Here is a 25,711-nt window from a genome sequence, read left to right as displayed (position 1 = left end):
GAAGTGAGGTCCCTGGGAATTGGTTTGTTCCCTTCGAGGGCGGGAACAAGGAGCGCCGGTGGGAGGCGGTGCCCGGGGCCGGGCCGATGGGTCCATCTGGTGGCCATCGTCCCCGATGGGCACCGGGAAGTGGCCGGGCACCAGTGGGAGTTTGCTGCTGCCACGAACCTGCTGAGCCTGCAGGGTGAAGGGTTTGGTGAGCAGCACCCCCAGACTTTCCCCTGACCCCTCCAGCAGCAGCTAGGAAACGGGCTCAGAGAGGAGTGAGTTAGAAATCGAGAGTTTTGGAAAAGGTTAGAAAACTTAAAGCAGCTAAGGTGTGGAGAGGCTCCAAAAAATACCACTGCCTGATTAATTATTTGGTTTGTTAATTAGCTGATCAGCTTTGTCCTGTACATCATCCTCCCCGGGAGGAAAGGTTTTCTGCCGCTCAGCCTTGAATTCCCAAGCCCCTTCCCCTTCCTGTGCCCCCTCCCTGGCTCATTGGGGCATCCTCCAGCAGGTACATTCTGATGTGCCCTGCTCCTAGACCCATCCACAGCCCACGTCAGTGGTTTCCATCTCTCCAGACATGGACCAGTGAGAGCCAATAACTTAATTTCTTATCCAAAAAGGCAATGTGAAAAATAAAGGAACCAAATCCAGGAGCTTTGACATCCTGCCACAGGTGTTATGCTCAAGTGCCTGCTGTGGTCCAGATGTCGATGCTCTGGATGATGAGCCACTCGCTCTGGTCCTGCGTCACCCGGATCCTCACGCACTCCACGGGCCCAGGCAGGACCCTCTCCAGACCCTGCTGCTCCAGGGTCCCCTTCTTGAAGGAGCCCACAGGGATGTAGGAGGAGCAGTCCCGGCTGTGGTCCCGGCGCTGGCCCAGCTCCAGCAGCCCTGCGCGCAGGAAATCACCTGGGCGCTCCACGGAGCCCGTGCGCACCCGGACACGGCTGACTCGGGCTGGCTGCTGGAACACAATGGAAAAAGTACTGCCAGCTGCTGGGTCTTTGCCCCAAAAGTACCCCTGTGCCGAGCTGTAGGCTTTGAGGGGCTCGTAGTTCTCAAAGATGGACATGCTGGTGTACAGGGATGCTGGCGGGTTGTCCGGGAGGTCCAAGGCATCAGCTTGGAAATCCTCGTCCTCCAGCCGGTTGACAGTGCCCTGGAAGGAGGAATAAAAGCCCATGTGCTGGAAGAGGGATGGCTTGAAGCGGATCACGTCCTTCTGAGTGAGCAGTTGGCGGAAGTGGACCAGCAGCCAGTCACAGGGCATCTCCTGGTAGAAGAGGAGGAGGAATTGAGCCAGGCGAGGAAGGTCACTGGAGCGGTAGAGCTTTCCAATGTAGCCCAGCTTGGAGAATTCAAGGGTGGCCCAGTTGGAACCCTCCTGGGAAGCCACTGCCCTGCGGATGGCCGTCAGGAAGGACCTGGCGCTCCACACGTCATCCTCAATCATCAGGTAGTAGGAGGAGAGGTTGGCGGCGAAGGCGAGCAGGAAGGCATAGTCCACATTCTGCTTGGAGCGGAACCTCACCCGCTCCTCTGCATCGTTGAAGTTCCTCTTCAGGCCTTCCAGGGTGGGGTAGAATTCAGGGGGAGCATGGATGAGCAGGAGCCGGCCCAGGAGGATGTGGCGAGCAAACTTCTGGGCGATGGTGGCGGCAACACGCGCGTTCCAGCCAGGATCAGTGTCAGCCAGGTGCACCACCACCACCATCTCCTGCAGTTCCTCCTCTGTAGACTGGCTGAAGAGGGACTGGAGCGTGGCCAGCAGGTAGAAACCACGTGGCCTCTGCACGGATGCCATTCCCACTGCCAGGAATTCTGCAAGGTAAAGGAAAGGCATGAACAGGCAGAGGGGTGACCTGGGATCACCATATCTTCTTCCCTTCAAAACGTAATAAAAGGACTCCAAAAACCTCTTCCCGTCGCCAGCCTCCAGGGTCAGTGCTGTTTGTAACCCCACGTCTAAGGCCAGTGGCTCCTTCCTGAAGCTGAAGCCTTCAGCAACTCAGGAGGGGCCCAAAATTGGCCCAAATGGCAGCAAGAGGCAGATTGAGGAGGCAGGGGCCTCACTGAAGAAATGTTCCTGAAAAACACCTAAAAAAGTGAAACCCAGGCAAGTAACAGTGCAGAGAGAGAGTCAATAGAGCAGGAATGGCCTGTTGGTATGGGTGCACATCCTGAAAGCATTCCCCACTCCACACCTCATGGAGATGCACCCACACTGGGATCAGGCACCTTGTGTCCTCCCCGTGGCCCAGCAGTGGCTGCCTTGATTCAACTTTTCTTGCTGATGGCTGGGACAACACCATTCCTGTGCTGGTGCCAGCACAGCCTCACACGTTGCCCTGAGCTCCTTCCCACAGGGTTTGCATGGGAATTGCTTCCTGTGCACCTGTCCAAGAGCTTGGCCCACTCCTCCCACACTCTGAGGTTGTCCCAGTGGTCCAGCTCACCATCTCCACTGGAACCCCAACCCCAGGGAGATGGGATCTCAAAAACACCTGTGGTCATCCCAGTCCCAAGGTGCAGCAACTTGGACCCTGCGTGGAGCACATGGAGCTTCCCTCCATCCCCAGAGTGAGCAGTGAAAGCTGTGGAGGTTGTGAGCAGGTCCCCACCCAAAAAGGTGGGACACAGCCCCTCCCTGCCCCAGCAGCAGTAAGAGGGCAGGTCTGTGCTGGGATGTGCAGCTGTGCACACCCAGATGTGCATACCCAGAGGGTCCACTCACTTTTTTGGGGAGCCGGAGAGCCAGCGAGGAGCTGGTAGGAGATGTTGTGGAGTGCAGAGAGCTCAGCTGTGTCCCTGAGGATGTGCTGGGCGCCCTTCGGCTGCAGCAGCTGCAGGATCGTGTCCTGCAGGGGAGTGACAGGCAACAGGTCACACCCCAGAGAACCATGCAGCAAGGGGGGATGACAGGAGGGGGACCCAGAAGGGAAGGGGAGCCCCTGTCCTGCCCTCCCTGGGTTCAGCGGGGTCCAGCTGCCCAGGGCAACCCTAGGGAGAGGAGAAGGCAGAGTTTGGGGTTGAGGATGACATGGAGCAGGGAAGAGGGCAGAGCTGAGGCTTGGGTTCATGTGGGGCAGGAAGGGATAGAGAATGCTCCACTAGACTCTCCAGTGAGAAGTCACTGGTTGGGGACTCACCTCCAGGGGATCCTCTTCCTGCCGTCTGCCCGCATGGAGGAGGAGGAGGAGGAGAAAGGAGGTAGCGAGCAGAACCGTGAGGGAGCGTTTCGGAGAGCACCGCATGGCCCCTGCTGGCTGAGGCCTGGGGAGAGGGGACATGTCAGGGCACAGCCTGTGGAAAGCCACCACCCCCTGGACAGGACAGTGGGACAGCACACGGATACACCCCTGGGACTGACCCCCTGCCCCAAGCACCCACAGGTGCACACTTGTGGGCAGCTATGGGGCACCAGGAGACACTTGTGCACTGTCCCCTTTGGGCAGGCAGGGACAGGGACATCCCAATCTGACCAGGACAAAACCAGCCCCAGGACACCTCAGCTGCCCTGGGACACCCCAAGCAGCACCCCGGAGCTGGAAGCAGAAGAAATGCAAGTGGACAGGGCCTCAGAAAAAAACTTTTGGGTCATGGAGACACCCCATGACCACTCACCAACACCCCAGGATTTGTCACCAAGCCCTGGGAAACACTCAGGTCTCAAATGGGCCCAGGCTGCTCTTCCAGCACTGTGAGGAAGAAGCAGCTCCCCACCTTCCTCCAGGCAGGCACCAGCTCGCCCTGTCCCAGCAAGAAAAGTGTCCCTGAGGGGACAGTGTCACCTTCAAGCAAGTTGCAGTGAACTTGAGATACTGTACTTTGTAGCAGAGGTGTGGCAGGAGGCTAAAAGACTCCTGTGTTTGCCTGGGTTTTTTCCATTATAAATATGACATTGCTGCCCTGGAAGAGAAGCAGCTGAGCCTGGGCAAGGGCCCAGCTTGATGGGGCAGACACCCTGAGCCCCATCCAAACTGTTTACAGTGACTTGGCTTGGTCAAAGCAGCTTTGAATGCAAACGTGGAGGAAAAGCCCTCCTAAGCCTTCCCAAACCAAGGCTGGGTTTCCTAGGACAGTGCCCTAAATACTTTCCTGCCCCAACCACCGCTGTGCAGGGGATGCTCTGAGCCCACCCGCGGGCCCCACAGACTGGAGCACAGAACCTCAGGGCTGCTGCCCTGAAGCGTGAGCTGGGCTTATTTTAAGGAGAACCCTTGTTTTTGCGCCCAGGAGTCCTCTGGAGGGGATGTCAGCTCCCCAGGAGGCTGGTGCCGAGCAGGTGCCCCCGATCCGATCCGCAGGCACTTCGCCCTTGGAGCACTGGCCGCGCCCAGGGACACGGCTCCTCCCTCGGAGACAAACACTCGGAGCCAGAGAGCCGCGCTCCCCGGCAGGGCAGGGCTGACTCGCGGCAGAGACAAGCGGCTCCTGGAGCTGCTCAAAATCTCTCTCAAAATCCCAGGTCCCAGCAGAGAGTGTGGCCTCTCCATCCCTTACAGCTCGGGAGACATGGGGACCTCACCAGCTCAGGGGGAGCAGCATTAGGGATCTGTCTGAGCCACAGGGACATCACACCCTGATGCCACCCTGGAGGTGGATTTCCAAGCCTGGACCTCCGGGATCTACAACCAGGGCCACGGGTGAGCTGGGAAGGGTGAGACCTGGCCACATGCCAGGCTGGGCATTTGGCCACTCTGGATGGCCACAGGTTTTTCTGGCTGCTGGGGAATGTCTGGCTGCCAACGGCTCATCCTGCATGGAAAACAAGATGCTGCTGAGCACCCCCAGCTCTCACAGGAGCAGCTTCACCCGAAGAGTAGGCAGCCCATGGGGAACAGGGGTCAATGGCACAGAACAGAAGGTAAGGAGTGCAGCCGCATAATTAGCCCCCTAATTGGACTTTGGATTTCTGCCTCCATGGAGGAACAAAGCAGCCCACATAAGCGGGCACAACCAGGGGTGCAGCATCTTCCTGCTCCAGCTCAAAGCACCTCCAGAGGGTATCCCTGTCCCCACAGTCTGCTCCAAGCACCTCATGCACCTTCCCCACAGCCCATCACCCCACTGCAGATGTCCCCAAAAGCCAGCCCACTGTGGGGACATTGGCCAGGAGGAGCTGAGAGCCACTTGCGTGGAGCCAAACTCCTCCCCAGCCTCAGTCCAGGGCAGGGGGAAGGAACAGTCCATTCCCAGCCTCAGTCCCACGAGGCTCCGAGGAAGCTCCCCGTGTGCAGGCAGCTCCAGCTGCTTCCGCCGGCACTGGGGAGAGCAGGGCTGGTTGCACAAGGAGAAGGGACCAGCCAGGGTCCCTTCCCACTGGCAGGAGTGCCTTTCCATGCTGGGGGAAACTGAGGCACAGACAAAGGCTGTGTCACCCAGCAGGGTAAACACCAGCTCTCCTGCAGCAAAGCTCAGTGCCCCGCCCTGAGGGTCCCCGGGCTGGAAAGGGCTGGGATGGAACCCAGCACCAGAAATGGGTGGGGGACACTGCAAATTGCGGCAGCACAACGGCCCCCATGGGCAAACTGCGGCCACTCGGGACTGTGGGGGATGGGGGCTCCTGGGCCCCCTGGGAGTCAGGCCAGGGTCTGGCCCCATGTACGTGTCTCTGCTCCAGGGGTCGTCCCACAGGGACAAAGGAGGGGAAATACCCTGCTCTAGTAGCACACGGCTCCGGGGGCCAAAGCTTTCGGTCAGTTCAGGTGTCCCACAGCACAGTGAGGTCCCTGCAGGGAGGGACACTTACACCGATCCTGTCCCCACCGCTGACAGCTGGGGAACCCCCAGCCCAGCCCCCTGCCCTCATCCCCGGTGCCCAGGCACCCGCTCCCATGGCAGCAGGAGATGGCTCCTGGCCAGCCCCGCTCTGCACGCACCCGCCGAGGGCAGAGACTCACGGGTGGGCGGCAGCCTCGCCTCTCCACGGTGCTCGGCCCTCGCAACTTCCCCAGGCTGGCCGGATTCTGGACTCTTGCTCGGTAAAGCCACACCCCGAGTCCCTGCCTGCCTCCCGCAGAGGAGGAGCGTCCGCCGGCGGCCTCAGTCCCAGGAGCTTCGGGGAACCGGCCAGGTCGGCGCGGACCCCCATGGGACGGGCCAGGGGCCCCCAGCCCACCGTGGGACCTTCGACAGCCTCACGGACGGGCATCCCAGCATGGCATCAGCCGTGTCCCACCGACCGCATCCTCGCAGGCAGCTCCAGTCCCCCGGGCAGCACTAACCCCCGCTGGGGGCTCTTGCCAAGCCCCAGCATCCCAAACTCTGGCACGAACCTGACGCTTCACCGAGCCAGGAGCTGGTGACACGGAACTGGCACAGCTTTTTGCCCATTTATTTTCCAGCTCTTGTGATGAGGTGGCAAAAACCTCTGGGGCTGCAGAGCCAGAACTGCACGTCTGGCACCCTGGACCAGGGCAGAACCTGGATCCCACCCGGGATGTAGCCCCAGGACACCACAGCTTCCCCACACACTCCAGCTCCTCACTGGAGCATTGGGCATCACAGCTGGGCTGGGAATGAAGCCCTTTCTGATCCCAGTGAACCAATGTGGGCCACATGGGGCCCAGTTTGTTCCCAGCTCCCCTACACCCAAAGCCTTTTCTCCCACTGCTTCCCCCCTCCAGACCCAGAGCAGGAACATGGCTCTGGAGCATCCATGAATCATCAATGGCATTGCTTGTCCCCAGCTCCCAACCAGATCAGCTCATTCCCACAGCAGCCCAATGGAGCGGAAACCCCTTCCCCTTCCCCTTCCCCTTCCCTCCTTGCTGGCCTGGACCTCTCCTACCTTCAGAGAGACCTCGCATGTCTTGCCAGGCTCCATCTTCTAGAAATCCCCCATGACAACTTCCAGCCCCAGCTGCTCCCATGGGAGCACATGGAGCTTGGAACACCTCTGTGAGAGAGATAAGGCAGAGCAGGAAGCAGGTGATGGTGCTGGGAAGGCAGAAGAGACGTCCCCAGGCTCCTGGATCTGCTGACTTTTGCTTTTCCTACATCGCTTGGGTTTAAATCCTTAAATTCCTATGGTGGGATGGCAGTGGCTCTGTCCCAGTGGGGACACCCCACCTGCACGGGAGCAAAGGCAGTGTGGGATTCCCACCTGCGCAGGGGCTGGAGACTCCAGGGACAAGGCAGCTGGGATGGTGCAGCCCAGCAGAGCTTTGCTGCTCAGTGGCCCCGGGTGGGAAGGGCTGTGGGCTTGGCGGCAGCTGCAGGAGGGGGAGGGCTTTTCTCACCACAGCTGCCCCTGACCCCCCACCCCTGCACAGGAAGGAAATCTGGTCCTTCCTGCCCCTGCAGAAAGGAAGAGGGGTAGGGCTGTGACACTCAGCACAGCCCTGGGTCCCCAATGCTCGGGGTGCAGCAACCCTGCCAATAGAACAGCCAACACTGCCAAGGGGAGCAGGAGAGCCACCAAATTCCCTGCTGGTCCCCACAGGCTACTTCAGGGTGCAGTGCTAGGGCAGGATTTGACCCTCTTCAGGGACATCCAGAAGTGGGCCTGGAGCAGGAAAGGAATCCAGCTAGGACACAGCTCCTGGTGTCCAGGCAAACATTCTGGGTCCTCTTGCCCTCAGAGCAAGTGCCACAAGGCCAGCCTGAGCCAGTTCATCCAGTCCCTGCTTTGTGCTATGAAGCAAGTCCCAAATGGTTTTTGGGTGCTGAAAAAGTGTCCCTCCACCTGCCACCCTGTGAGTGCCACAGCATAGCCCCAGTGCCCAGGAACCAACCAGAACCTGGCACCAAAGGCTGCTCTCAAACCTCCCGCTGGCCCCAAACCCAAACATGCTCTGCTTACCTTAATATTTGACCTTGGGAAAACAGGGAGGTGGCTGAAATGAGGCTAAAAGGCACATTTTTGCTTGCTTTTATAATAAGCTGAAGAAGAAAGACAAGCCCCAGGTGCAAAGTCTGCTCTGAGAGGGCCCTGTGGCTGCGCAGGCAAACCCAGCTCAGAGGTCTAGGGAGGACCAGTTCTCCCAGTTGAGGCCAGAGCAGAGGGACTGGGATGGGACAGGCACAAGGGGACACACAGAAGGACCTAGCCCCTTTCCCCAAGCCTGCAGGCCTCACCTTACCCAGCTCAGCTCCTGTTGTACACTGGATCCCTGACAAAGATCAGGAGCAGGGTGAAGGTGGTGGCCAAGTCTTCCTGTCTCCCCTAGGAAACCAGAGAGCCAGGCAGGATCTGTTTACAGCCCTTCCATTATTCAGGAGCAGGACAAAGCAAAGGTAGAACGGGGCCTCACACAGCAGGGAGAGCCACCATGATGCTGATCTGGGGCTCCATTTCCACACCACCGAGGACCCCTCTGAGCCGTGTCCTACAGAAATGGGTGGCACCAAAGCACAGCCACTCCGGCCAGTGCACTCACTGCATCCTACCCTGGAGGACACTGAAGAGGACTTTTTTTTTTGGCAATCAAGCTTCAAGACAGGCTGGGCTCAGGGGCCAGGGTGGAAATCCCCTGCTCAGGGCTGAGCTTTGGTGTCACTCCCTCACTGAGCAAACCTCAGCCCAGGGTTCAGGATCTGAAGCTCTGGGTAAGGACCAAGGGGGACACCTGCAGCTCTACACAGAGGCAGAATCCCCCCTCCACTGCATCCCTGCCACTGCCCATCCTCCCAGCATGGATCAGAACAGGTTCCCATTCCCTGCCAACACTGCTGATCAGCACAGCTCCAGCACCAGGATCAGTGGGAGCTTTGTAAAGGAAAAGACTGAGAATTGTTCTTGTACATTTTATACATTTCAGTCTACAAAAAGCCTGGCCTGGGAGGGGGCCAGGCACCTCTGGCTTAGGGGCATCTGTATCCATACAAGTATCCATATTTGAATCCAGCGAGTCTGTTGGTAGCAGGAAACATCCCATCCACCTGCTTCCTGCTGTCACAGCCTGTGCTGCCTGCTCCGGCTGCACCGCCTGGGATCAGCCAGGGAATTCTGGAGCTGCCAAGCACCTTTGCCCCCCGGATTTGCCATATGCCTGATCAGAAGGTATTCCTGCTTTGCCAGATGGCAGGAACACACAGCCCTAGGAGCTGTTCTGTAGCTCTGCACAGAAGCCAGAGCAGGGCCCGGGCTGGCATTCCCAGCCCCGCTCAGCCTGAGCAGCTCCCCACAGGTAAGGGCACAGCCTCAGACAGACACCAGCCTGCTCCATGCTCCTGCCATCAGCCTGAGCCAGGAACCAAACCCCTCTGCTCCCACCCTCCAGAGCCTGCATAAACAGGAACCACCAGGCACATAGCCGTGGCACCATCATGAGGGAATTTTCAGGGAACACAGCAGGAAACAGCCTGAAGCACAGCCAGAACCAGGCTCTGAGTAAGAAGCCACCCCCCTCCAAGACAACCAGCAACTACAGCCTGACCACATTTCACTGCCTGAGCTTTACCACCTGTCCCCATCTTCAGTGGTGTTTAACCCCACAGCAAAAGAAAGACTGTTGTCCCCCACTGCCCTGGAGCAGCTTCCTTGGCGTTGGAGCCCCTGCAGCCCTTACACACAGCTCCAGCCCTGACCCTGTCCTGCCTCTCCTGCACCACAACCACAACACAGCCCAGGCTCTGCAATCATGGCAGCCCCAGGAGCACAGGATAGCACATTTTTCTTGCCTTTTATCTCTAATAAACCAACTTAACTTCAAAACTTACCTGTGGCATCAACGGAAGTTCAGCAGTGGTGGAAAGGGGAACTATGAGGCAGAAGCTGTCCCAAATGTGTTTGAGGTCAACACGAAGAGCCTCCAAAGTCAGGGCAATGCCCTTAGTGGTGATTTACAGAGTGGCAAGAAAACTCCTTCTGATCAGCTACACCAGGGTCATGTGGGGTCACAGAACCACTGGATATTCTGAGCTGGAAGGGACCCACTGAGAGCTCAAAGACCACAGAGTCCAAACTGAGATGGCAGAACTCCCTCTTCTTTGTGAGCTTCACTGAACATTCTACAAGGACAAGTACTGCTCCTCCTGCTTGGAACCAGATGTGGTGTGCAGAACTGAGGAGCTGATATCTGATAAGCAGCAAAGCTCAATCCAGGGTCTGTATCTGCACAGCTGCTCCCCTACCCTGCAGCACCTCCTCTGAACCTTCCCAGGGAGCCACGTGTTCAATTAAACCTCCAGCCAGGTTCCTTCTGGTCAGACCACACTTCTGACAGGCCCAGCCCCTGCACCCCTCACTTCTCAGTCAGCCCAGAACCAGAGGAAGCTTCATGGTTGCTTCTTCCTCACAGAAATAATTTGTTTAGTCAAAAGCCAGATCAGTGGTTGCTTGGGGGCTTTCAATGGAGAATATTTCCACACTGCTCTTTGAAAAGACACAGAGTTGAGTCCTTCATCACGGCTTCAGTTATTTTAGTTTGTCCCCTCCTCTCCCTCCCTGTTTATGTTTTCTGTAAAGCACCTTCTGGTTTTAAGAGTTTAGATCTTATTTTCAAAGAAAAACACCAGTGTGAGAACTTAAGTCTTTTGCCTTACAACTCCTCTTTCAAGTAATTCCTTTGTTTGATCATTTATGCCTTTCTTTCCTTAAACTGGGATCTGCTGGGCTGGGAATTAAGATTATTGTTGATCACTGCTGTCTTGCTCACTGCTCCTCAGACACTGAAATATCACACTGTGCATGAAAACAATTCTGCTGCAGTAAAACAAACATAGATTTTGTTTGTTGATTGTTCCTGGAAAGCAAAAAGGAAAGTTCTTGGAAAGCAAAACCTCCTACTTCTTCCCAAAGAAGAGAACACAAGACCACTTTGATTAGCACCAAAAGGATTTTAAATGAACAGTTCCAGGGAGCTCCTTTCAAATCATAAAATGTCAATTTTACATAAAAGTGTGTTTACAAATAGTTTCTGCTTTACACTCAGCTCTGCTCATTACTGACCAGAAGTTATATACATACAAACTAGCTCAGCAGCTTCAACCACTTGCAAGGAGACTGCAGAATTTATTTCAGAAATAAAAATAGGATTTCCTGGTTCCTAGAAATTCTCTTCAGCCTGCCAGATTCAGTCCCCTGTGGGCTCCTGCAGCCTCAGGAGAGCACTAAGCCTTTGGGGAGAAGGGGTACTGTGGGTGCCACCAGTCCAGGAGCCTGACACTGTGCACAGGGTCCAGCACCACCTGCACGCCCTGCTCCATGCGCGGCTTCTTCCCGTTGCGCACGGGCGCGTCCTGGAACACCAGGCGCACGCGGTGGTGCCGCATGTCCGTGCTCACCGAGATGGAGAACTGCAAGAGAGGAGATCACAGCTGCTTCAGAGCGTCACAGTGGCCAAGAGAGCTCTCAACATGACACTTCTAGACTTTATACATTCCTCTGAATTGTACAAGGTGTTTCACAGTCACATTCTCTGGGCTACAGCACTGCATCCAAACCAGCTGGCTGGCTGGCAGCCCCACATAATCATGGCAGGGATGTCAGAGAACACTGGAACTGCCTGGGCCGTGGTGGCATCACCATCCCTTGCAGTGTTCAAAAGGACTGTGGATGTGGCACTGGGGACATAAGTTAGGGGTGAACACAGCAGTGCTGGGACTTGATCGTAAAGGTTTTTTCCAATCTAAGTAATTTTATGACTCTAAGTGAACCTGGAAGCAAGTGGCTGTCAGGAGAAGTCTGGAACTCACTGCCCAACTCCTAAGTGAGGCCAGATGGAACCTCTACTGAGCACTGGCCACTTCTGAAACCCTTACTCCCAATTTGATCCCAATCAGGGACCAAACACACAGTCAAAGAGTTTCCTCATGTGGGATTTTCCTCCCAGAATTTACTGCCATAAAGAGATATTCCTGTGAGGGGCAGACCTCCACTTGTATTGCTCCCTGTCTCCTGTACCTGCTGCAGTTCTGGTAACACCTGAGGCCGGACACTGCACAGCCACAGCTCCGGCACATTCTCTACATCCTCTCTATTCACTGCACCAAACAGGGAAGAGCCAACGGAAATGGAGAAGTTAAACTGAGATTCTGAGCACTTCCTCTCTTAATTAACCATATGATTCCCAGAACTGGTTTGCTGATACAGCAGTAGGATTTACACAGCCCAAAATAGGCACTGGGTAGGATTCTTGGGATTGTCCTGTGCAGGGCCAGGAGTAGGAACCCTGTGAGTCCCTTCCAACACAGGAGATTCCAGGTGCTCACTTCATGTCCTTACAGTAGCCTCATTTGCAAAGCCTGGCAGCTTTCTCCCACTCACCAAGGTGAAGGTCATGCCCATGACGATTGGCACGAAGATGAAGTTGAAGGTGGTGATCTGCAGCAGGCAGCAATCCTGATCAGGGTTTGTGTGCACTTCCTCATACTGGATTGGGGGCTGGAGACCTTTGCAACACTTGCTCTTAAATCTGGGAGACTTGAAAGAAAGAGAGGCCAATTTAGCAAAGCAGGAACCTCTCCTGGGTTTGGCTGCTCCTCCCCAGTGTGGCCTGGCAGGGTCTCTCTCCTCCTCCCCAGGTATTTGGGCAGTGTCACAATAGCAACAAAATGCCAACACTCAGGATGGGCAATTTTCAGAACCATTTCTTTAGAGGGGAAAGCTGCACAATTCCCAAGGTTGCCTGAAATTACTGGCTTCTCCCAACACCCACCACTGGAGGCTTTCCCTCGCAGTGCTGGCTGTCTTCACTTCTCTGAGAAATCTTGGCAATGGCATAACAAGAAGTTTCAGATTTTGGTCAACATTTTGACCACTGCAGTCACACAGTCTGGTTTTTGGTAACAATCAGTAGTGATGATCCGCATCTTACAGCAGGGAAAGGATACCAAAGGAGGAAATAAAAATGTGGGATTCTAAATGTCTTGGTAACACAGACTGAAAACTGAGTGTAGTTGCACAACGTGCTTCAGTTTACCACAGGAATCTGTTTGTATTTATTCTCTGAATGGACAAAAAGTTTCCACTTCCCTTCCACCCCCCCCACCCCCCGAAAAATAATTTCTGCTTCAAACAAGTCACAGCTGATCTGGTTCCTTCATACCTGCTTTTTGAACTTGAAGTTGAATTCCCACATTGCTTCTTGTCTGTTCCCTACAATCTTTTTGCACCAGAAAAGCAGACACTGAGGTAGAAAAAAGAAACACAAAATTATGAAACCCTTAGAAGCACCACTTTAAATAAGTTTTAACAGATCATGAAGGCTTCCAATTGAAAACACAATTACATAGGAGTAATTAGAAGCCGCGTATTCAAATTAATTATGTTGAAAGAACCCTCTCAGTAGTGTAGATCTCCCAGTTTCAAGCTGGCCAACTCCTCATGCAACACGTAGTCACTGATGTGCCAAACAGCAAAATCCTGATGTGCCATTTGTCCCTTTCCTAGGGCAGGTATGAGTGGTGCAGGTTCACCCGTTCCCTCCACCCACCAGCAACTCCCATTAAACTGGGTTCCAAATGAGGTTAAAGCGAGGAACAAGAGAGAACAGAATAAGGATTGAGAAGGAAAGGATGCAGAGGGAAATGCAAAGACCCCAACACGAGCTATGAGGTGATGGATGAAGAAGCTCCTAATCCATTGTGGTGTCAAATGGAGACCCTGACCTTGCCATTACCAGCACTGAGTGTCATCATTTCGAGTCCAAAACCACTGCCAGTACAGCACAGTCTGACCAACCTTCTGTGTCTTTTCAAAAGAAAATGAGAAACCAGCCTCAAACAGCTTCAGAAGTCACCAGCACTGCTCTCTCATGCAGACATAAACCAGGACTGCTCCAGTTTCACTTGGTTATCGCTGTGTGGGCCACAGGCTCCAGCCCAGGAGCTCATTCTAGAGCAGGAGGCTCAGAAAAACTCCTGTAGGAGGGAAATCCCTGCCTACCAGTCACAGTACAAGCAACCAGCCTTCAACAGCTAAGGAAAGAACCTGGCAAGTCAGTCCAGCCATCCCACAAAGCTTTTCCACACCACAGATGCCAGCTCACCACAGCTGGTCTTATCATCAGTGTCAGCAGGTAAAGGAGGAATAATGTGGGTAAAGAGAACTCCCTGTGATCCATATACAGTCTCTCCTGATGAGAGAAGACCTGTCTGGGTTGCAGGGCAAAGCACACATTTAACTTCGTTCCAGGATGGAGTGATCCTAATAAAACTAAGCCAGAGCCAGCTTGCACCACAGGGGCTCTGAAGAGACCAAGGGGGATACAAGACCCTCTACTTCAACTCTGAGTCACATCCATAAACAAGTCCTTAAAAGACCTTTTCTCTCCACAATCCTCGTGAGATGAACAACAAAGCTCTGTGGAGTAAAGCTCAGAAACATGCATGGAATAACCTCCACCTGGGAGGAAACAACCCTCATGTTTTTTCCAATAAAAACATTCTCCAGATATTTTAACTCCGATAAGCAGGAGATGCTGCTGAGTTTAACTCCACCGTCAGTGGCATTTGTAGTTCACCTGCAGAGGCAGCCTGGTCTAGCAACCTGTTTGGTCATGGCAAGTAGTGAAGCACAAAAGGTCAGTACCTCCTAAGGGGCAGAGGATGTCGTCCTCGGCTCAGCCGTCCTGCCCTTCAGACGCGCCGTGCGGGGCCGCTCCGCCCAAAATAATGGGGTGTCTTTAAAGGGCAAACACCTCTGCTGACACCATAACGGCTCCAGTGTCCCACACAAGCTAGGCTAGGGAAAGAAAAAAGGAAATTAAAGAGGAAAAGCTAGGTTGGATAACACCCGGGGCTGGGCTCTCCTCTAGCCACATGCAGTTTAGGTAGGCATTGCCGTTAGTGTCAGCAACCCACAAAGGTACAACCAAAGCCCAGGAAAGCCAGAACATGGGGAGGCAGTGCCAGGTCCTCCTCCAAACCCTCTGTGCTGAGGGATTTGTGTGCACCGTCACACAAGTGGAGCTCAGAGTCCTGCAGTGCAGTAGTACAGCAAGACCACACTCAGGGTGGCTCTTTCATGCTGCAAGGGGTTAGGTCAAACCTCTACTGCTCTGACAAAGTCTTGTCCCCATTTAATTTCCTTTTTTAAAAGCTGAACAATGAAAGACTGCACTTAAAGGATCCTCCTCCAACTGTTAGTACAGGAGAAGCACTAGCAGTGGGCACCAAAGCCGTTATGATGTCACCAGGAATCCTCCCAAAACATCAACCCTGCCAGCACTGCCTCGGGGTTTCAGCTCCTACAGCCATGAGCAGTGGCTGCTTGGGCTCAGGACTACTGGAATTTGCTCAAAGTGTTTTGCTTTTTCAGTTGGTAAGAATGAAGATCCCCAGCCTGGGGACTCAGGAAGAGAATGAGGAGCTCTGGATGCAGAGTAAGAATGTACACAGAGCCATGTGCTTTTCCCTGTGCTGCAGCACCACCTCCTGTGTGCTGCTGGATGCTCCTCAAGCCCATGACAGCCTGTGACAGGGAGAGGAAGGAAGAAAGGTGGGATGTCATGTACAGATAGATGAAGCTCCTCTATTTTGAACAGAAAAGAAAGAACAACTCCTCAATGAAACCAACTTCAGTTTGGCTCCAAAAACGTCTCTCAACAGGTTTTTGACCTAGGATTTGGAGGGTGGAGAATTCACATCGTTCTTTAAGCTGCTCACAGATTATTGGCCAGTTGCAAGTTCAAACCAAACAAGTGACACAAAGGCATTTCAGAGTTAATGGTCAACAGCAATTAAAGAGGAATGATATGCAAGTGCTCCAAGCTGGGATAGCACAGGGAATTACCTGCCCACACCACAGACAAACCCTTCACAGCCCAACACAAGTGCAGCCCAGTCCCAAAGCAGACACTGGCTCTGCACATTTGCCATGCTCACCCCAGCATCACCACCCCACCTCACCCACACACCAGACCACAGATGACCTGCAGGAAAGCAGGGTGACACAGCTCCTGGCATCAGTGTCACTCCTGAGCTCTCCAGAGGCCTGTTACAGAGAGAAGATGTACTCTGACAGACAGTGTCAGAATAAAGCAAAACATATAAAAGCTGATCCTATGGAGCCTTGATCAGAAGAAGGGAAGCTACACACATCCCTGGCAGTTCTGATATCCAGTGATACCAGGGCCCTTTTTGCTGGTTAGAATGGTGTAGTGTAGGACTTAAGCAGAAGTTACTCCAAAGAGTAACTCTACAGGTACAAGTAACCAGCCCACTTTTACAAATCCTGCTGAGACTACCCAGTTAGTGACATCCTACACCAGCTTCACTGGTGACCATCTTCACATCATCTGTTTTTCTTCTAGAAAGCAAAAACCAAACCAAACAGAAACAGCAACACGTCAGACAAATCCCAGCTCCTGAGTGATGCTACTTACTCTGGAATTCTTTAAAGTGCTGGGAGTACTGTCTGGGATGGCGGGGTTCCTGGAGAGGCGGGCGGCGAAGGGCTCGTACATGTGGAACAGGGAGCGGATGACGCAGGCGCGCAGGCAGTGCAGCTTCTCCATGGACTCGGGGCGCAGGCGCAGGGGCAGGTACGCGTCCAGGCTGTAGTGCCTGCAGAACCCACAGGAGAGGTGTCAGCTCCAGGGCACAGCAGGGCAGGGACTGAGCCGTGCCAGGGGAGAACCCCACATATGACTGACTACAGGATCTGGTCAACCCTGAGGGCTGTGATGGGGGTGTGCTGCTGACAGGCTCAAAGCCCTGACCTGCACCAGGCAGGCTTCCAGCCCACACATCCTACTACAATTCCCAATAATTTCTAGTTTGCCCAGACCAGCCGGGGATGTAGCTGCAGGATGCACAAAGGGCTGCAGGTTGCTGCAGGTTCCCAGGGACTCCCAGCTGAACTGAATGCAGCTCTCAGTACTGCCTGAGCAGCCTGAACACCTGCGCTCAAGGGCTATTGCTTGATTACATTCCAAAGGAGCCTTTGCTAGGGAATGTCACACTAAAAACCAGGGGCAAGGATGACCAAGCCACTCTCTACTCTGTACCCCTGCTGCTTGTGCCTCCTGGGCAACAGGTAGAGCTGTGTAAAGAAAATATTCTCTCCTGAAAGAATATCCCAGTGGAATGTACTGGGATAAAAGGATTTGTATCAAGCGTTGACCACCCCTTTGCCCTCCTTGCTTTCACTTACTCCTGTCACTGTATAGCTCCAGAATTCCCAAATTACACGGAGGTGACTGTGATTAGAGCTTGAGGCAGGGCAAGTTGTCCATCAATGATGTTTGCCTTTCAGCACCGACCATGCCATACACACTTGGAAAGGTTGATATATACAAGTGTTGGGCCATGGCAAGCAGAAAAAGACACAAAGCTCTGAGATTTTACAGGGAACATACAGGAATACACCACAAAGATCCATTTCCATACCCAAAGCAGATGTGATTTTAGAATCATACAATGGTTTGGGTTGGAAGGGACTTTAAAGCTCAGATCATTCCACCCCCTGCCACGGGCAGGGACACCTTCCACTATCCCAGGGTGCTCCAGCCTGGTCTCGGATACTACTGGGGATGGGCCAGCCAGTTTCTCTGGGCAATCTGTGCCAGGACCTCACTGCCTTCACAGTCAAGATTTTTTTTCCTAACATCCAATCTAACCCTGCCCTCTGCCCTCAGTTTAAAACCATTACTCCTTGCCCTGTCACCACCCACCCACAAAAAGTTCCTCTGCCTTCCCTTTATAAGTCCCCTTAAGGTACTGGAAGGTCACAGGGATGTTTTCCTCAAGCCTTCTCTTCTCCAGGCTGAACAACCCCAGCTCTCCCAGTTTGTTTTTGAGGGATAAGAATATTCCACAAGAGAGGCCCATATCACCACGTCAATGTGCAAACACAGGGCCCAGGCCTACAGGGAATTATTCCCTTATTTCCAGCTCTGCAGAGAACTGCTCTCTACTGAAACCTTGCACAACCAGTCTTAAAACCCTCTTGAGTCTCACCTTCTGTACAGCCTGGTCCAAAAGGCAGCGGTGCAAGTGACAGTCCAGGCTTTCTTGCAGATCAGAGAGAACCGGACGATGTCCTCAGGGCGGATGTAGGAAGCCAGGAGCAGCCAGATGTCGATGGGATATTCCTCTCCTCCTCCCCCTTCGGCATCTTCTAAAGGCAATGAGGCTGTGTTAGCACGGGACATCACACCTGCACCAACTCCCACCCAGAGACACGCGCCGCACACCTGGCAGCACACATGGGCCACTGATTTACACACACAGGGAAAGCCCAAGCCCCAGTCTGCACAGCCTCAGTGGCCCTGCTCCCCGTTGCCATCAGTGTCCACACAGCCATGACACCTCCCTTGGGCTGGACACCCGCCACTGTTATCCCCGCTGCACAAGTGGGCAAAGTGGCAGATTCATAAAGGAATTCAGGCTGAAAGGGTTCTCTGGAGGTTTCTAATCCAGCAGCTCAGCTCAAAGCATACAGAATTAGGTCATTTTGTTCAGCATCTTGTCCAAGTGAGGGCTGTGTGCAAGGATGGAAACCACAAAGCCTTTCTGGACCCTGTTTTGATGCCTGACCCTGGCACAGCTGAAATACCACACTGAAGCTGAGAAATAAAAACTGGATGTCAAATAAAGAGACATCAAAGTTCCTGCATTTTTAATAAAAGGGCACATTCAACAGGTCACTAAAATAGCTTCACACATGAAGACCGTGACGGTTAGTACTGCCAGGCTTGTCCAGTTGGTACTGCCAAGTCTTTGTTCCAGTGGTCACAATATTTTGGTAGGAGCTCTGTCAGGGAGGGAAATTCTGTTCTGCATCCAGCAATCAGCTTATTTTCCTAAATCTCTTAATTTCATTAAAACTTCTTGGATGTGAACTTTTAATGCAATTCAGATGGAGAGAAAGGCCTGTTCTTCCTCTCAGAGGTGTCAGAACTGCTCAGCCAGAACTGAGGGCTCACACTCCTTTCAATCCTGGAGTGTTTTGTAGTTTACACCACACTTTTTTCTACAGACATTGCTCCAACTTTAGGAGTAAAAAATACTTTAAAAGAATATAAGTAGGTGAACAATACTGAGCATTAGGAAGGTTAAGAACAGAGAAGGAAAACACAACTTGTGCACAGTGCTAATAGGAAAAGCTGCTGTGAGGTCTCTGGCATAGAAGAGGTGTTTGGGAACTTGCCAGATCTAACTCTGAGATGGCAGGTTAATACAAAGGGCAGTTCTTTATCCTTATGTGATACTTGCCAAAGAAAGCTCTGGATGTGATCACTTCCCCACAGCACTTCAGATTTATGGCAGGCACACCCACAATGGGCTGCTACACCCATTTTGCTGGGTCAGATCTACCTCAAGAAGCCATCAAACTCCACACTGCTGAACTCAGAGGGCAGCCAGAAGCATCACTGCTCTATCACCATTTTTTCCTCCCTAAACATGTAGTAGAAACAAGACAAGGCTGTGCTAGAACAGAATATTGGCTTCCCAGACTCACAGCTCCAGCCACTCAGATATTATTTTGCCAGGATTCTGAAGGATGCCTTAATAAAAGAGGTTAACCTCGTTTAACTCCCTTCCCAGAGGAAGTACTGTCCACCCTCAGTCTGTGGTGGATGGATGATCACGTGCTACATAAATTGCTACTAAGCTCAAGAAAACTGGTTAGAATTTGATTCTCAACCTGAAAGGAGCTTGATACTAGAAACTTCTGCAGGGTTCCCCAGACCAGCAGAGCTGTTTGATGCTTTACACTGCACTGTCAATGGATTTCTATGGAGTTGCACAAAGTGCAACTGATGAAGGATACATCTCCCTTGAATTAATGTATTAAGGTGCCACTAGGATCAAATGCACTTCCTTGCTGGAAAAAGAGCCCTTTAAACCCATTTGTAACAAACCACAGCCTTGGAAACACACTGAAAACAGAGCTTGTGTTTTGCCAACAAATGCATCATGGACAGCAGCACTTCAACCCCAAAGTAAACCTGCTGCAACCACCCCATGTTGCACAACTCTGGAATAGCAGTGTTTGTTTTCCAAGGCTGAGGGATATTTGTTAAAAGCAAGGAGCTCTCAGGCTCTGATTTCATGCCCCAGGCTCTGCCTTTGTGCAAATGCAGCTCTTGTGACCAAGTGCCAGCAGATTTACAAGTGACAAAACCCTTGGCATTTCTTTGTGCACACACAAATTCCAGAATGCTCCAAGAGCCCCATGACCATCCTGTAAATCCCCAGCATGAGCATCCCCCATACTGGACACCAGGAGCCCACAGAGCCTCAGGATGGCAGGTGACCACACCTTTGTGCCTTTTGCTCTTCTTTTTCCTCGAGGCAGCCCTCCCATTGATGCTTTCCTTGGTATCCATCTCATCACTGCTGTCACAGGACTCTCCTGACACGGAGAGAACTTCCTCAGTAGGGACACAGGAAGCTTCCAAACCACACAGGGATTTTACTGGAATGAAAAACGACAGTAAGTACAACAGCAGAGAGGAAAAGGTGATCCAAGTCCAGAAGATGCTTCAGTGGAACCACTGCCTTAAAGCCTTCTGGGGAGTGACACAAGCAAGTAAATCCTGAGCTCAAGTATTACCTTGTCAGAGAAAGATTAGCAGGGGTGAGTGAATGGGAAACAATTATTCAGCTGCTTGTTTTAAGTAATGAACAATGAAGATGATTACCAGCACATTATGCAGATCCTATTGGTTCAGCTGAAGCTATTTACAACTCCAAAAAAAACAACAGGCTCTTTCTAAGGGGTAACTGGTTTCCCTAAACAGCAGAGTTGCTTTGCATGGCAATGTTCAGCCTGGAGCCAGCACCTGCTCTGGAACTGTTTTATGAGCATGGAGAAGAGAGGACTCACTCCCTTTGCAGCAGAAAAACCATTCTGTGGCTGATGACATAATCCTAAAAAACTAAATTCCACTGGGGCTGGAACTCAGTGTCAAGTGCACAGGAGTTCCACTTACCCTGGAATTTAGTGAAGGGGAAGGCTCTGGTCTAGCAAGGAAAACAGCCAGCTGAGTCAGCTGGAGCTTGGGGCCGTTTTTTTCCTGTATCTGGGGACATGTTTAGACATATCCCTGTTCAGGAATATTATTTTCAAAACTCGATCTGTAAACTGAGGGCTCATTAGGGCAGAAAAGTCCACATGAGAGTCAGTAATGACAGTCTTGGAAAAGAAAGGTGTGGTCCTGCATTACAGCTGTGTGAGGCACTGCCACAGAGACCAGCACTGCCACAGCAGCACCAAGGCTAACAAACAGCCTGTGAAATTCATTCAAGAGCTGAATTTCAACCCAACAAACTGGGTGAAGAATAGAACATGACCAGTGAGGTCAGAGGAGGCTTATAGTGTTCAAGCTTTTCTGCTCAGCACAAACTGAAGCCTAGGAAGGTTTTATACATGCCAGTTCCAGTCACTGCAGTCACCAGAGCCACTGAAGAGCAAAATGTGCTGTTTCAATCACAGAGACAGAGTGGCAGAAAAACAAACAATAACAAGAAGAAACCAAAAATATATTCAGGTGAAAAATATTCTCATTTCTAACCACCAAACAAGGTTTTAATAAAATGAAAAGACAGCAGATGGAAAAGCAGTCTTCAGACAGGGCTTGACTGTACCCACTGACTAGACACACCTCAGTGCTTTGCTAAACCAGTTCTACCTTGCTTCGCACAGTTTGTTCTGTAAACTGGATGCTTTCCTGGCACCTGGATGTATTCATGGCAGTTGTTTCCCCCACTTTCCTCTCCACATGACCTTTCATAGGTAAAAAGAGAGTGAAATATGTGGCAACACAAATGACAGTGAGTTAGGAAATCAAATACAGCCAAGAAAGAGAGGACAAAACTGACAGGGACTCAGAGTGGGGTTTAGAAGAAGAGTCCAGCCCACTCTGCTAAGGAAAAGTCAACCTCTGAGTGAACAGCACGAGTCCACCGAGCAGTGAATGGCTGCACTGCAACCCTGCAGAGGCACCCTCTCTTCACCTCACTCTTGCAATCCTCCCATCCTGGGCGCTAAAATGGGGAAGAAAGAAGCCCAGAAAAGTTCCTCCTGGCCGCGGCTCCCCTGTCGGTGAAGCTCCCATGGCACGCTCGCTGCAGTCCCACCCAGTGGGGGTTTACTCTGCCGAGTTTCTGGAGGGCAGCAAGGCCAAAGGTTGGAGCTCCTGTCCCCACGCGTGGCACCCCAGACACAGATAAGGCTGGGCCAGATAAGGCTGCAGCATGGTCATGGCTGCACCAGATAAGGCTGGAGCACAGCCCTGGGGCTGGGGAGGAGAGATCCCAGAGAATGAATCCGGAGGGGAAACCCCTGAGGCTGCACTGCAAAGACCTGGGAAAGGGGTGGGCACGGAACTCCTGTGAGCTGGAGGCACCAGGATGAGGTGGAGGTGAGCCAGAAACACAGCAGGAAAGGGGATAAACTGGATGAAGCAGATGATGCTGGGGGCAGGGAGAACAGAACATCAGCAGTTTGCCAGCATGATGCTCAAGTGCTGGACTTTGCCTCAAGGAGACAGAACACAGATGGGTGAACAGGAGCAGGACTGGGAGGAGGGAAGCCCCAAACAAAGGAGGCCACAAAAGAGGGAAGTGTCCTGATCTTAAAAGCTTGAGAAGCAGCAGCTGAAGAGGATCTTCAGGAGCACCACTGCCCCTGACAGGCACTCACACCAAGTGCATACTGCCTCCCACAACGCAACATTTCAGCAGCAAATCAAGAGTTTGCCTTTATGAAAAGTTCAGTCATCGTTGTCAACACAACATTCACACAACACGTGTGACAGCTACATGTAAAAGGCCTAAACATCAGCATTTCTCAAGCAAGTGGGGTGTGTTAGCTCAGAAAGCTCCCAGACAAGGAGAAAGCTGATAACAAAATACTGCACTACCTTTCCAGGAAAACTCCTTTGCAAAGTTCACCAAAAAACAGCAACACCCTCCCAAGACCTCCTTGCAACAGATGTTTGACAGACCTATTACAACCTTACTCCCCTGGCAAAGAACTTTACCTGCTAATAAAGTTATCTACAGTTTTATATGTGGTAATAAAGTAATAAATACTTTTATAATGTTATTTTCTGCTTCAAGCAGGAGATGACAGCCAAGCCTTTCCATTTCAGGCACTAACAGACTCAGCAATTCTTGCAGCAGGCTCTCTGCAAAACCTCCTGTCTAAGTCCTTAACACCTGGTTGTCTACAGAGTAGCACGGGCTCATTTTCAGCACTAAAGGACAACACATTTTCTCAGTTTAAGGAAGAGGAGTTTCCCATGTCATGCAGAGCAAACCCTGAAGGCAGTGTGGGGAAGGCTGGGGCCCCATGGCATACTCACCTTCCTGCTGCACTGCGTTGGCCACAGCCTTCTTCACCCGCCCAGACTTCACGACAGCTGGGTCTGAGTTGGCATAATCTGCCACCGTCACTGCAGAGGGGCAAACAGGGGTCAGGGGGATTAGGGATTACGGGGAGGGGACAAAAGGGCTAAGAGTCACAATGACTAAAGGGAACAGTCCCCAGAGGAGCAGAGGCTCGAGGAGGAGATGCACAAGCAGGAAAATGAGCCTCAGCAGAGACATGCAGACCAGCAGTCCCCAGAAAGTCTCTACTCCAGACCACCGGCCTACCAGGCTCAGGGGACCCACGCCCCCACCCAGCTCAATGCAATTCTCCTTCTCCCACCACCTCAGCCAGTGATAATCCCATTCTCCCTCGCACAGCCCAACTCGAGCCTGGCTGATCCTCTGGTCTCAGGCTCCTCCTCCACAGGCAAAGAGGTCTTAGTGCCACACATCCCTCCAGAACCCCGCTGGGGCATCCCTCCTGGATGCAGCTCTCTGCCTGCACAAACGCGAGGGCCCAACTCACTCCTAGGTGAGACTAGACCGTCCTCCTTCCCCTCATCCCCCTCAGCCAGGCCAAGCCCAGGCTCTTTAACTATCTCCTCTCTTAGGCCCCAATGCGGGCCCAGGGCTCCTCTCCGGCGTGCACCAGCACGGCCAAGCTGGGCCCGGCTCACCTTCGACCCGCCTTCCCTCACCAGCCCCGGGCCGCCTCAGCCGCGGCCCAGGCCCGCCCCTGCAGGCCCAGCCCGGCCCGGCCCGGCTCTCACCCCGCTCGGAGCACACGTCGTCGGCGCGAAACTTGAGGCGTTTGCGGGCGCCCCTGCGGGGCATGGCGGCGGCGGCGGGGCGGCCGCGCGGGGCCATGTCCGGCCGGGCCCCGCGGGGACAGCGGGGACAGCGCCACAGCGCCCGCCCCGCGCGCGTCAGCCCCGCGACACCGCGCGCCGCCCTGACGTCACCAGGGCTGTGACATAACCCCAGTGCTCCCAGTGCTGAGGGGATCCCCGCAGCGCTCCGGTAACGGGCACCCCTGAGGGGATTGTCCCTCCCAGTGCTGAGGGGATCCCCGGAGCGCTCCGGTAACGGGCACCCCTGAGGGGATTCTCCCTCCCAGTGCTGAGGGGATCCCCCGCAGCGCTCCGGTAACGGGCACCCCTGAGGGGATTCCCCCTCCCAGCCCTCCCAGTGCTGAGGGTCCCTGAGGGTTTCTCCCTCCCTCACAGTCTTATCAGTAACAAGAGCACTTCAGGAGATTCCCTCAGCTCAAATTCAGATTTCCCCCAAGTAAAAGGGGATCTCTGAGGAGATCCCCCCTAGTAATGAAGATCTGTGAAGTAATTGCCCCTCCCATAATGGCGGTGTTTGAGGGATTGCCCCCTCCCAGTTCTCCATTAGCAGGGGCCCTGAGGGGCTTCCAGCCTGCCCCAGTCCTCCCAGTAATGGGGCTTCCCATAATCCGCCCTGAGGGAATTCTGTCCAGTACTGAGGGTCTGTGAGGTAACTGCCCCCTCCCAGTAAACCTGGGTGCTTGAGGGGATCCCCCACACACCAGTGCTCCCAGTACCGAGCGTCGCTGAGGTGAACGGCACCCCCGTCCTCCCAGTCACAAAGGCCTTTAAGGGTGCTGGCTCCCCAGTGCTCCCAGTAATGAGGGCCTCTGAGTAAGTGGGTCCCCAGTTCTCCGAGAACATGGATCTCTGAGGGAATTGTCCCCATGTCCTCCCTGTAACGACAGTCCCTGAGGTAACTTCACTCTCCAGTCCTGCCAGTAATGAGGGGCTCTGGGATAATTGCCCTTCCCAGTCATCCCAGTAAGGGGGGGCTCTGGGGTAATTGCCCTTCCCAGTCATCCCAGTAAGGGGGGCCTCTGAGGGGATTGGCCCCCAGTAAAAGGGTGGTGATTGCAGGCCTCCCCAGCGCTCCCAGTAAGGAGGAACTCTGAGGTGATTGTCCTGATGCACCCCCCTGTTGGAAACAATGGAACTTTTAAATAATAATTTTAGTTAATGGTTTTAATTAACTTTTAATTAATTGCTTTAATTAATCATAACCTATATATAAATTATAAATAGTGTGTTATTTTTAAATTACTCTTTTCCAGCATCTAGTAAAGTTGCCATGAGCCACTTCCCACAGATTGGGAAAAGTACTGAAATTGAAGTTTTGATAAACTAAGCCTGATATGCTTCAATGAACAAAGCCTGGGAGAGAAGAACATATTGGTGAGGTTGGACATATGGAATGTTGAATTTATAAACCACAAATAAATTTTGCATAAACCTGAAGATAAAGAAGAGGCAAACAAAGACTCCATCTATGTGTTAAAAGTTTGTACTTTCCAAAGATACTAAAAAGACTAAAAAGATGGACTAATTAACATAAGAAGTGAGAAATCAGTAACCGGTAGAGGAGAGAACAGTATTAAATGAAAGGGAACTATAAGAGAATTATGGAATTTAGACCAAATTAAGCTTTGGGGTTGGTTTTTTTTTTTTTG

General features: G+C 52.9%; 2 protein-coding genes across 9 annotated transcripts; both read right to left on the bottom strand.

Annotated features, from left to right (window-relative positions):
- Window positions 1–351: 351 nt before the first annotated feature.
- Window positions 352–16,409, bottom strand: LOC120497272 (alpha-1,6-mannosyl-glycoprotein 4-beta-N-acetylglucosaminyltransferase-like). 5 transcript variants are annotated; one of them, XM_039698501.1, is made up of 4 exons: window positions 16,272–16,409; window positions 3,147–3,270; window positions 2,732–2,855; window positions 352–1,818 (listed from the first exon to the last, which is right to left on the bottom strand). In XM_039698501.1, exons 2-4 carry the CDS (start codon window positions 3,249–3,251, stop codon window positions 677–679), a joined length of 1,371 nt encoding a protein of 456 aa, XP_039554435.1. In that variant the 5' UTR covers window positions 3,252–3,270; window positions 16,272–16,409; the 3' UTR covers window positions 352–676. The 5 variants fall into 5 exon arrangements, with proteins under 5 accessions (XP_039554435.1, XP_039554434.1, XP_039554436.1 ...); XM_039698500.1 differs by lacking the exon at window positions 16,272–16,409 and adding an exon at window positions 9,664–10,606; XM_039698502.1 differs by lacking the exon at window positions 16,272–16,409 and adding an exon at window positions 6,791–6,887.
- Window positions 10,768–24,137, bottom strand: TMEM183A (transmembrane protein 183A). 4 transcript variants are annotated; one of them, XM_039698506.1, is made up of 8 exons: window positions 23,982–24,137; window positions 23,205–23,294; window positions 20,156–20,311; window positions 17,848–18,007; window positions 16,272–16,452; window positions 12,993–13,073; window positions 12,212–12,367; window positions 10,768–11,241 (listed from the first exon to the last, which is right to left on the bottom strand). In XM_039698506.1, exons 1-8 carry the CDS (start codon window positions 24,076–24,078, stop codon window positions 11,056–11,058), a joined length of 1,107 nt encoding a protein of 368 aa, XP_039554440.1. In that variant the 5' UTR covers window positions 24,079–24,137; the 3' UTR covers window positions 10,768–11,055. The 4 variants fall into 4 exon arrangements, with proteins under 4 accessions (XP_039554440.1, XP_039554441.1, XP_039554439.1 ...); XM_039698507.1 differs by having other exon boundaries at window positions 17,848–18,004; XM_039698505.1 differs by having other exon boundaries at window positions 17,848–18,004; window positions 23,889–24,126.
- Between the last annotated feature and the right edge of the window lie 1,574 nt (window positions 24,138–25,711).

Source organism: Passer montanus, unplaced genomic scaffold (assembly GCF_014805655.1).
Source record: "Passer montanus isolate IOZ18808 unplaced genomic scaffold, ASM1480565v1 scaffold127, whole genome shotgun sequence".
NCBI lineage: Eukaryota > Metazoa > Chordata > Aves > Passeriformes > Passeridae > Passer > Passer montanus.
This window is presented reverse-complemented; position numbering and strand designations above follow the sequence as displayed.

Bases quoted from the DNA above. Each gene is read 5' to 3' on its own strand.
- LOC120497272 (XM_039698498.1), bottom strand. From the start codon at position 6,151: ATGCCCGTCCGTGAGGCTGTCGAAGGTCCCACGGTGGGCTGGGGGCCC. The intron at 3,271-5,900 runs GTGAGTCTCTGC...CCCTCTCCCCAG, and splicing joins GGCGAGGCTGCCGCCCACCC to GCCTCAGCCAGCAGGGGCCA. The intron at 2,856-3,146 runs GTGAGTCCCCAA...ACTCCCCTGCAG, and splicing joins AGGAAGAGGATCCCCTGGAG to GACACGATCCTGCAGCTGCT.
- TMEM183A (XM_039698503.1), bottom strand. From the start codon at position 24,078: ATGGCCCCGCGCGGCCGCCCCGCCGCCGCCGCCATGCCCCGCAGGGGC. The intron at 23,295-23,888 runs GTGAGCCGGGCC...GCCCCTCTGCAG, and splicing joins TGAGGGAAGGCGGGTCGAAG to TGACGGTGGCAGATTATGCC. The intron at 13,074-16,271 runs GTAAGTAGCATC...TTTCTACCTCAG, and splicing joins GCACTTTAAAGAATTCCAGA to TGTCTGCTTTTCTGGTGCAA.